Source organism: Macaca nemestrina, chromosome X (genome assembly GCF_043159975.1).
Source record: "Macaca nemestrina isolate mMacNem1 chromosome X, mMacNem.hap1, whole genome shotgun sequence".
In the NCBI taxonomy this organism is placed as follows: Eukaryota; Metazoa; Chordata; class Mammalia; order Primates; family Cercopithecidae; genus Macaca; species Macaca nemestrina.
Genome location: NC_092145.1, coordinates 36,925,816 through 36,937,852, shown reverse-complemented (window position 1 = coordinate 36,937,852; position 12,037 = coordinate 36,925,816). Strand labels below are relative to the sequence as shown.

General features: G+C 42.3%; 1 protein-coding gene across 2 annotated transcripts in view; it reads left to right on the top strand.

Annotated features, from left to right (window-relative positions):
* Window positions 1-12,037, top strand: part of LOC105468380 (interleukin 13 receptor subunit alpha 1) — a 65,627-nt gene that overhangs the window by 20,520 nt on the left and 33,070 nt on the right. For both annotated transcript variants that reach the window (XM_011718496.2, XM_011718495.2), the window contains exons 4-5: window positions 843-963; window positions 9,575-9,762. In XM_011718496.2, coding sequence (XP_011716798.1) covers window positions 843-963; window positions 9,575-9,762 — 309 coding nt within the window. The remainder of the gene's footprint in view (window positions 1-842; window positions 964-9,574; window positions 9,763-12,037) is intronic.

The following is a 12,037-nucleotide window of genomic DNA, read 5'->3' as shown; positions in this document are numbered from 1 at the left end:
GATATTAGGGCTGTTAAAGTCATGACACGTAAGAGGCAACTACTAAGAGTTAAGTTAGGCTTACCTTTGCCCAGAATTGCTTTAGGAGGAATGTTTGTTTATTTATTTATTTAGAGACAGAGTCTCATTCTGTCACCCAGGCTGGAGTGCAGTGGCAAGATCTCGGCTCACTGCAACCTCCACCCCACCGGTTTAAGCAATTCTTGTGCCTCAGCCTCCCGAGTAGCTGGGACTACAGGTGTGTGCCACCATACCTGGCTATTTTTTTGTATTTTTAGTAGAGACAGGGTTTCGCCAATTTGGCCAGGCTGTTGAACTCCTGACCTCAAATGATCCACCCTTGTTGGCCTTCCAAAATGCTGGGAATACAGGCGTGAGCCATCCTGCCTGGCTGAATGTTTCTTTAAAAAAAAAAAAAGTGTCAGTATTGACCAAAAGACAGAAAGTTAAATTGTACCTCAATAATTTTTTTAAGACAGATGTATACGTAAGGGTTGTTTGTATATCCACATTCATTTAGGAATTGTGTGGATATTGTCTATGACTGAAATAGTTTTTGATCTTTTATCTCTCCCTCCAGTTACGGGTATTACTTAGGGTCCCTCAGGGATAGGGAAGATGTTTTCTTTGTATCAGGAGGTAAGAGAGAAGGTTGTGAACAAATTAGATTTGGGTTTCCTCCATCCTGGGTGACTTCTGGGTAAAATGGGGTGAAAGATGAAGAGTTTGCTTTCTGATGAAGCAGCATGAAGCACTCTCATCATCCCCCATGCCAAAGAGTGATTCGCTACTTTACATTACAAGGAAAGAAGGGTCTTAAACTTTTGGCCTGGATATTGTAGGTGATCCTGAGTCCGCTGTGACTGAGCTTCAATGCATTTGGCACAACCTGAGCTACATGCAGTGTTCTTGGCTCCCTGGAAGGAATACCAGTCCCGACACTAACTATACTCTCTACTATTGGTGAGTATGTACAGTACAATTACTGGAAGACTGATTGTGTTGGGAGCCTTTGGATCCAACCTAGTTAAAAAAAAGAACGGTCTATTTTTTTCTGCAAACCCAACAAGATGGACAATTTGCTTCAATGAAAAATGCATCTGCCTTTGGTGTCTACTTTTTAAATAAACTTTCTATTTTCAAGTATAGATCCTATATATTACCAGAAAAAATGTACAGAGAGATCCCATATACCCTTCACTCAGTTTCTCCCAGTGGTAACATCTTGTGTAACTATAGTGCATTATCAAAACCAGAAAGTTGGCATTGGTACAATCCGAAAACCTCCGTCCTATTTCAACAGTTTTACATGCACTCGTGTGTGTGTATATGTATAGTTGTATGCAGTTTTATCACATGTGAAGATATACAATGGTTCCATCACCATGAGGAGTTGCCCTTTTGTAGCCACACTCACCTTCATCTTTTTTTTTTTTTTTTTAATTGAGACGGAGTCTCGCTCTGTCTCCCAGGCTGTAGTGCAGTGGCACGATCTCAGCTTACTGCAAGCTCCGCCTCCCAGGTTCATGCCATTCTTCTGCCTCAGCCTCCCAAGTAGCTGGGACTACAGGCGCCCGCCACCATGCCTGGCTAATTTTTTGTATTTTTAGTAGAGACAGGGTTTCACCGTGTTAGCCAGGATGGTCTCGATCTCTTGACCTTGTAATCCACCCGTCTCGGCCTCCCAAAGTGCTGGGATTACAGGAGTGAGCCACCGCGCCCAGCCTCACCTCCATCTTAAACCATCTCTCCTTGTACACCCCTCTCCCCCAATCCTGTAACCTCTGGCAACCACTAATCTGTTCTCCATCTCTTTAATTTTATTATTTCAAGAATGTTACTGAAATGGAATCCTATAGTACATAACCACTTAAGACTGGTTTAAAAAAAAAAAAACTCAGCGTAATACCCTGGAGATCTGTACAAGTAGTTGTATATCAAGAGGCCACTCCTTTTTATAGCTCAGTAGTATTCCATGATATGGATGTACCAGTTTTTTAAACCATTCATTCATTAAAGGATATCTCAGTTGTTTCCAGTGTTTTGCTATTATGAATAAAGCTACTGTAAATATTCACATACAGATTTTTATATGAACATAACTTTTCATTTCTCTGGAATAAATGCCCAAGAGTGCAATTGCTGGGTCATGTAGTAATTGTGTATTTAGTTTTTCTTAAAAAATGCCGAACTATTTTCTGAAGAAGCTAGTTCACCTTACATTTCCACTAGCAATGTATGAGTTATTGATATCTACTTTTAAAAAGGAAAGTGATATCATGTCTGGGGTCAAAAAGTAGTTTGTTTGTTTGTTTGTTTATGTTTTTGAGATAGAGTCTTGCTCTGTCACCCAGGCTGGAGTGCAGTGGTGCGATCTCGGCTCACCTCTGTCTCCTGGGTTCAAGTGATTCTCCTGCCTCAGCCTCCCAAGCAGCTGGAATTACATGCATGCACCACCATGCCTGGCTAATTTTTGTATTTTTAGTAGAAACAAGGTTTCAACATGTTGGCCAGGCTGGTCTCAAATCCCTGACCTCAAGTGATCTGCCCATCTCGGCCTCCCAAAGTGCTGGGATTACAGGTGTGAGCCACCACACCCAGCCTCAAAAAGTAGTTTAGCTTCCTGCAAAATAACTTTGATATTTTGATATTTGATACTTCAGTATTTGGTATTTGTGACTGTATCTACTACAAAGTTTGTTAAATTTCTAAGTTAGTCTTCCATCATTCCCTTTAGAGCCTAGAATTATTAGCAACAGAACAAGGAAGAAAGACCAGGTTAATCCAATTTAATTCAGTAAACTTTTATTTAGAACACTTTGTGGATAAACCACTGAATGCACAACAGAGACAAGAAACATATCTCTTCTCTCCTAAAGCTTAAACTATAGAGAAGATAGTGCCTGATACAGTGACCTGCATTAAATTAAAGAAGACAGTGTATACTGAAGGCTGTTGCAGAGGGATAGATTCCTGTGGGAAGTTAGGTTGAAGCTTGGGTTGGTGGTCGAGGGGAGGTGGATGGGTGGATGGAGAGGGGACTGGGAGGCTTTGATGAAGGAGGCAGACTGCCCAGATGGGGAAGTTTCTCTGAGGCTGGCCTCTGAGGAAGAGCGTTTTGAGAAATGGAGATATTTAATCATTGTGATATCAGGGTGGAGAAGGGGAGACCTAGCATAGGCAGTCTGCCTCCACATGGCCTTGTTCCCTGACTGTCATTTGTTAAGACTGCTTCTGAGAGAATGGGATGTGGAGGGCCATGTCCAAGACTTGTGAAGCTACTGGATAGACATGGCCTTTCATGCTAGAGTGTCTGCTTTGCCTGATGACATGATGGAAAGCATTTTTGATACATTAAAACACTCATGGCTATACCATGGAATAGAATGCAAAACACACACACACACACACACACACACACACACACACACACACACACACACACTTTTGGATGAAAACCTCCAAAGTTGCCCCAGGATTCACATCCGCACTCCTCCCTGGTGGAAGGATCCTCCTGGCAAAGTTGGGAAGTCCTGAAGGTGGAGCCAGAAGTTCTGTGTGGTTGTGTCTGAAGTCTGTTTCTTTTTTTCCCCCTGATGTAAATCTCATTTGAGGTTTTGTAGTTTCACCTGCTCACTCTTGATACCTGTTGTTTCTCCTTTACTGAAAACCCTTCAGTGGCTCCCTGGTGGCTTTAGGTTAAAGTCCAAACTCTCCAGCATGACAGACAAATCGCTTTATGACCGACCTGGCCCCTGTCAACCTCTCCAGACTCGGTTGCATGTGCCTCCACGCACCCCCGCCCCTCTTGCAGCCTACCGTTTGCCCACAGCAAACTTCTTTCAGTTCCTCAGACTGCTTTCTTCAAATACTCAAACAGAACACTAGATTTCAAACAGAATATTCACACAGAATAGTGGAAACATTCTGCATCCTCTTGTAGCCCAGGCCTTTCCTTTCCACTTGGATGCTTCTTATTTGTCTTTATCTTTATTTCAGCCCAGACACCATTTCCTCTCCAGAAAGCCTTCCTTGACCTCTCAAGTCTAGACATGTGCCCCTTCCTCTTGTCCCACGGCACCTTGCAATTTCTTGTGTCATACTACCCAGCACATTGTGTTGTCATTTCCTGTTACTTGGTGGTAACCTGCCAGGCTTCAGTTTCTCTTGAGAGCAGGAGCTGTGTCTTGTTTCTCCTGGTGCCTGATATTTAGTAGGTATTCTATAAACAAGTTGTGAATGTTTGGTAGGATCCCAAGCTAGAGAAGATTTCAGTGATGACTTACGAGGTATAAGCAACTGAGGAGTATTATCGTTCATGAATAAAAAGAGAGAAGGATTGAGTAGATCCAGATCCCTAAAGAATTGCTAAGAAGGGGCCAAAAAACTAAACCTTACTAAGAAGGAGTAGCCTGGCTATTGATGTTGCAGTAAAGTTTAGGGAAAGCTGTTACACAAGCTTTTAAGATGTCTTGTGAGTTGGTAGCATCCATGTGTTTATTATGCTATTAACCCCTGTTGTTTTCCCTGGAGTCATTATTGGTAAAACCACAGGGAAAACCTTTAAAGAATCTATGTCTATATAAGGGGCTGGAAAAGAAGGGAAGAAGTCTTAAAACTGTATCTCATTCCATGGCAGACTGGGTAGGAAATTATCCCAGCTATTAGAATCAGGGTGCCACTGGAGGCAGATGGTGGCCTAGTCCTTGGGGTTCTTCTAAGACAAAAATAGGGAAGTGCCTTGGGAATATAGTAGCGAAAACACAGTCTCAATGCAAATTGTTAAAAGAATGTTTCCTCTGGGTGAATGAATTACAAAAAAAACGACTGACCAATTTGAAAAAGCATTCCTCTTCCTCTGGGCTGAAGCAGGCTGTCACCAAAGCTGAGAGCAGATGGTACTTGGGCTGGCTTTCAGCCCTCAGTTGATGTCTTTTTGCAGGGAACAATCTGTATAGCCACTGGAGGTGGCTCAAGCCACAATCCCAAGATAGTGGTGGGTCACTAGCATCCAAGGGAGGCAGGTATCAAGGATCCTACTTTTTTTTTTTTGGTGATAGGGTCTTGCTCTGTTGCCCAGGCTGAAGTACAGTTGGTGTGATCATTGCTCACTGCAGCTTCAACCTTCTAGGCCCAAGCCATTCCCCCACGTCAGCCTCCTGAGTAGCTGGGATCACAGGTGTGTACCACCGTACCCAGCTAATTTTTGTGTTTTTTGTAGAGATGGGGTTTTGCCATGTTGCCCAGATTGCTCTCAAACTCCTGGGCTCAAGCCTGCCTCGGCCTCCCAAAGTGCTGGGATTACAGGCGTGAGCCACCGCACCTGGCCTACTTCTTGTCATACACAGTCCCAGAGCTGGTCATCAGCAGCGGCTCTTTCTGTAAGTGTAGTTCTGTGCCATCCAGTATAGGAGCCACTGGCTACATGTGGCTAGTTACGTTTTAATTTAAATTAATTAAAATTGAATCAAATTAAAACTTCAGTTGCATAGTCTCACCAGCCACTTTCACAAGTGATGAGTGGCTCTTGTATTGGACAGCACAGATAGCAACCATTTCCATAATGCCAGAAAGTTCTGTTGGATGGTGCTGGTATAGGTTCTGTATCTTATCCCCTTACCACCTCACAGCTTATTCTTTCTGGGCCACACTGCTTGGGTTGAAATCCTGGCTCTCTTCCTTACTTTAGTGTGATTTTGGGTAAGTCCCTTCTCTCTCAGCCTTAGTTTTATAATCTGGGAAATGGAGATAGTAATAATAGTGCCTGCTTCTTAAGGTTATTGTGAGGGCCAGTGTTTAGAGCCATGACTAGCTGCTAGCATATGTAAAGTAAGCACTCAATCCATGATAGCTCTTATTACCATTGGCTGGGTGTGGTGGCTCACTCCTGTAATCCCAGCACTTTGGGAGGCCGAGGCGGGTGGATCACGAGTTCAGGAGATTGAGACTATCCTGGCTAACATAGTGAAACCCTGTCTCTACTAAAAATACAAAAAAAATTAGCTGGGTGTGTGGTGGTGGGCACCTGTAGTCTCAGCTACTCAGGAGGCTGAGGCAGAAGAATGGCGTGAACCTGGGAGGCAGAGCTTGCAGTGAGCCGAGATTGCGCCACTGCACTCCAGCCTGGGCGACAGAGCAAGACTCCATCTCAAAAAACAACAACAACAACTAATTATTATTGTTATTCATCTCCACTCCCTTGCAGTTGCAGTCAGTACACAGTGCTGGCCTCTTCCCCTGTCTCACAGAATTGGTACCTAACCCATACTCCCTTCTTTCTTGCTCTCCTCTAGATAGATCCTTTCTAATCAAAACCACAAAAGAAAGGGAGTCAAGACACAGTGCCCATTAGCAAGCACCAGAAATGGTTGCTTATGCAGGTACCAGTATAAATCACATCAAACAAACTGCCAGAAACTGTTTTCCCTAACCTCCAACCAGAAAATATACAGTCTCTCTTTGTAGGTTTTTTTTTTTTTTTTTTTTTTTTGGAGACAGAGTCTCATTTTATCGCCCAGGCTGGAGTGCAGTGGTACGATCTCGGCTCACTGCAGCCTCCGCCTCCCGAGTTCCAGTGATTCTCCTGAGTAGCTGGGATTACAGGCGCGTGCCACCACACCTGGCTAATTTTTGTATTTTCATTAGAGACAGGGTTTTACCATGTTGGCCAGGCTGGTCTTGAACTCCTGACCTCAAGTGATCCACCCGCCTGGGCCTCCTAAAGTGCTGGGATTACAGGCGTGACCCGTGACGCCTGGCCTGGAGTCATTTTTTGAAATCAAAATAATTCATTGCAGCCCTATGGCAATGACTTGTGTTCCTGCAGGGACAGTCTGGCATTGAACAGACCCTAGCCTGAAGAGCTGCAGACTAGTCATACCAATGAATTTTAGGGAATGTTTTTTACCACATTAATCATCTTCTGAGTTGGGAAAATAGTCTTTAATTTGTCAGTTTCCTTCTCATAGCTGCAGTGTGACTCTGCAGATGAATTCAGTATATAAATTTTAACAGGAATCACCTGCTGTTTTAGGTTAATGTTTCACAAGCATTCAAGAAATGTTATCTATTCAGAACCAGTATTTTCCCTTCTATAACTATTTCTAAATTACAACAAAATTGTTTTAAAATTTCATATCTGAGATCCATGAGCATATGCAGAATACTCAGGGTGCAGAAATGAAAAAGGGATCAAGAAGATTGTGCATTCGAGGAGTTCCTTTCATCATTAAAAAACAATTTTACACATGGCTTTCTTTAGTTATGTAAGAAAAATGTCATTAAATTTCTTCAGTTTCTGTTTTTGGCCGTGGGCGGGAAACATTCCAGGACTGTCTGATCCAAAAACTAGTCATGACAACAACTTCATTTTTACAACACTGTTTTCTTCATAAACCAGAGGGAGCTGCAACTAGGGGGAAAAGCTCATGTACTACCTTTTGAAGGAAAAAAGCATTTTCTATATTGAAGCATTTCTTTGTGCTGCCTTTGAAGGAATAAATACATTAGCTCTGAGTTTTTTTGTTTTTTGTTTTTTAAACTGACTTGCAGCAGAATCTCCTGGAGAATTGCTGTTCAAATACTGGTTCCTAGGTCCTGGCAAAACCTTCTAAATCAGACTCTCTGGGAGAAGGTTTGAGGAACCTGCATCTTAAAGTAGTACAGAGGATTCTGAGTAACAGGTTAGGGATTTGGGACTCTTTACTCTTAGTTCATTTTTCTTAAAATCGTCTTCCTTTTCTGCAAAACCTTTGTGCAACTCCCTTTGTGGCTGATGATGTAAGACTTGACTCTTGTCTTCTGCCAGTTACTACAAAACAGTTCTCTGATAGCCTAGATTAAAAAAAAAAAAGTGTAATAAACACATTGTCTGCCTGTGCTGGGCTAGATGCTGATGATCTTTGGGGAAAGATATGTGTAGAGGAGAAATGGTAAATAAGGTATCTACAATACTGCTTATGGAAGACAGTTAAAGCCACACAGTGGAGTGAGACACTTAGAAAGCCATTGTGTTTTAGAACATTGACCTGGCAGTGATTGGAGGGCACGAATAATGAAGGTCAGGGAGGTCAATCTGAAGAAGCAATGGAGCCTGTAGTCATTAGGGTGTGAATCTCAGGGTGTGGGCAATGGGAGTATCATAGAAGACGAGGATCCAGGAAGCTTTGCAAAGGAAGAAAGAACAGAATTTGGTGATAGAATACAGGGAACAGAGGTGGGGGGAAAGGTGATTTTAATTTAAATTATCTAATCTAGGAGCCCAAAGAAAATGAGCTCTGACTGATGGAAATGGGAAGGTTGGAAGAAAAAACAGTTTGGTGGGGAAGAGGGTGCATGATGTGTTTTGGACGCTGGATTTGAGGCAACGGTAGAACACTCAAATGGAGCAGTTGGAAATCTGAGATTAGTTCTGAGGTGAGATGTCAGGATTAGGAATTCCCAGCATAGAAACTGTAGTCGAGGGATAGGAGAGTGATAAACTGGAGGTGAGTGAATGAGGGAGTCAGAAAGAGAGAAGAATGTGAGTAGTCCTCCTACTCCCTCTCTGCTGGAAGAGGGAGGAGGGAGTGGAACAAGCCAAGAAATAAGGAAGGAGCAGGGCAGAGGGACCAGAGGAGGAATCATAGAATTCAGCAGATAGGCATTTTCAGGAAGCATGAAACTTCTAATCCCAGCCTTAGAATGTCTTCTCTTATACAGAAGAAATAGGCCTCCTGTAGTCTCCATAGCTGCTGATAGTACCAGTGTTCATCAAAAAGGAACAATCTAGGCTGGGCGCAGGGGCTCACGCCTGTAATCCCAGCACTTTGGGAGGCCAAAGCGGTGGATCACTTGAGGTCAGGAGTTTGAGACCAGCCTGGCCAACATGGTGAACTCCTGTCTCCACTAAAAATACAAAAATTAGCCGGACGTAGCAGTGTGTGCCTGTAATCCCAGCTACTCAGGAGGCCGAGGCATGAGAATCACTGGAACTCCGGAGGCAGAGGCTGCAGTCAGCTGAGATTGTGCCACTGCACTCCAGCCTGGGCAGACAGAGTAAGACTCTGTCTCAATAAATACATAAATAAATAAATAAATAAATAAAACAGAAAACAGTCTTTTCTTCCTAGCATATGAAATGAGTCACATTGTAAAATAGGGTTGTTTATTTTTAAAGTTATCTTGCCTATTGCGAATATTGCTTTTCATGGACATCTTCAGTCATTAAAAAGAATTCTGCCTTTTTTTTTTTGTGGGTCTCACTGTGTCACCCAGGCTGGAGTGCAGTGGTGCAATCTCAGTTCACTGCAACCTCTGCCTCCCAGGTTCAAGAGACTCTCCTTCCTCAGCCTCCTGAATAGCTGGGATTACAGGCGCCTGCCACCACACCTGGCTAATTGTTATATTTTTGGTAGAGACAGGGTTTCACTATGTTGGCAAGGCTGGTTTCCAACTCCTGACCTCAAGTGGTCCGCCTGCCTCGGCCTCCAAAAGTGCTGGGATTATAGGTGTGAGCTACTGCGCCCAGCCTGCTCTTATTTCTTGAATACCTTGTTGAATATAATGCAGAAGATTGTCTCATTTTTTCTCGTAGGCACAGAAGCCTGGAAAAAATTCGTCAATGTGAAGAGATCTATAAAGAAGGCCAATACTTTGGTTGTTCCTTTGATCTGACCAAAGTGAAGGATTCCAGTTTTGAACAACACAGTGTGCAAATAATGGTCAAGGATTATGCAGGAAAAATTAAACCATCCTTCAATATAGTGCCTTTAACTTCCCGTGGTAAGTTTTAGAAGTCCTCTAAAACAATATGGATAAAAAGTGTGTTATATCTTTTGCACAATCAATACAAATAATAGAAAACGATGATTTTGGATTTAAGATCTTCTGAAACAAGGGACTATATTGATGTATAACTTTCTTTGATAGGTCCTTTTTAAAGAAGCAAACTTGGAAGTTCTTTTTATTGAACACATGTGCCAGATGCTTTATCCTTGTTTACTTATGAGTACACTGAGAGTTAGAACAGTTAGTTGTAGAATCAACATTGGAATTGTCTCAGTTCATTGTTTGTTTCGTATTTTCTGGTATTCTGTTGTTTATAACAGAATACCAGAAATCGGGTAATTTATCAAAAAAAAGGAATTTATTTCTTACAGTTCTGGAGACAGGAAAGTGGAAGGTCAAGGGGCCAAATCTGGTGAGTGCCTTCTTGTTTGTGGGGACTTTCTGCAAAGTCCCAAGGCTGCACAGGGCATCACATGGTGAGGGAGTTGAGCATGCTAGCTCAGGTCTCTCTTCCTCTTCGTATGCATCCACCAGTCCCACTCCCATAATAACCCATTAATCCATTAATCAGTGAATAGATCAATCCATGAAGGCAGAACCCTCATGACCCAATTATCTCTTAAAGGCCCATCCTCTCCATACTGCCACATTGGGGATGAAGTTTCAACGTGAGTTTGGGAGAAGATAAACATTCAAATCATAGCAGGAATCAGGCCGTCTGACTCTAAGATCTAGTCTCTTGATACTTAAAGAGGATGATGCTCATAATGATCATATATAGTTCCTGAATAATCTGTCTCTTAGAAAAGGCATAGACTGAAGGTAGTGTAATCGGGCGATATTCCAAATATTTAACATTCTGTATGGCATGGGAACTGATCAGTTAGAAAAACCAGTATAGCCATAACTGTGGGTGCCAGCTGCATGTCAGCCTGTTAGAAAGTACCCTCAACTTGAACACAAAGTATCTGATTAGGTTCTAACTCCTCCACTTTGGGCAAGGCATATAAACCCCCTTCAAATATTTCCTTATCTGTGAAATGGAATATATAATCTCTCTCTATCTAAAAACATTGCCATAAGGTCCAAATGACATAAAGCGTATTAACACATTTTGTAAATTGCTAAAGCAAATTCCATAAGCGTAATGGGTTATTTGTTGAAATATCCCAACTGGGAGCTCAGATTCTGGCTAAGATAGTCATAGAAGTGAATTCTAATAGGGTACCAAAGTCAGCTTACTTTGTAGGCCAAGAGAGTGAGGTTGGAGTATTTTGCCCAGTGGGGTAAGCTGAAGCAGAGCCCTTTTCTTTGTTTGGCAGATTATCTTAAATGACCTTTTAAGGCTTATTTTGCTGTTTTTCTCCCTGGATATTAATGGTGATATAAAGGGAGAAGGAAGATCCTTCTTAAATAGAAGATGATATCTTCAAGTTGTTTTCTGTTAATTACCCATTATCTTCTATTGCTTGGTCTTAAGTATAACTGACTCCTGAAAAAGTAAATTGACCAGGCTAATGCTTTTTAAAAAATAAATTATTTTTTCTTTTTCTGAGACAGGGTCTCTGTTGCCCAGGCTGGAATGCAGTGGTGTGGTCACAGCTCACTGCAGCCTTGACCTCCCGGGCTCAAACTATCCTCCCATCTCAGCCTCCCGAGTACCTGGGACCATAGGCGTGTGCCACCACGCCAGGCTAATTTTTGTATTTTTTGTAGAGACAGAGTTTTGCCATGTTTCCCAGGCTGGTCTCAATCTCCTGAGCTCAAGCGATCTACCCACCTTGGCCTCCCAAAGTGTTTTATTCTTAATTGTGGTTATAAACACACAGCATTAAAATTACCATCATAAACATTTTAAGTGTACAATTCAGTAGTGTTAAGTATATTCACATTGTTGTGCAGCAGATCTTTAGAACTTGTTCATCTTGCAAAACCGAAACTCTGTTCATTAGACATTAATTTCCCCTCCCCCCCCCCGCCCTTGGCAACCACCTTTCTACTTGCTGTTTCTATGAATTTGACTACTTAAGATATCTCATAGGAGTGGATTTATATAGTATTTGTCTTTTGTGACTGGTTTGTTTTACCTAGCATAATTTCCTTGAGGTGCATTTATGTTGCAGCGTGTGTCAGAGACTAAGCCAATGTTTTAATGGTGGTCTTTGATTGACGTTAGTAAGTGACAACTAGGGAAGCCCCTTGTAGCTGGTGCCTTATTACTCATCAGGTGGAAGTACATCTGGATCCAAGCCCTTCTTTATTCTCTATG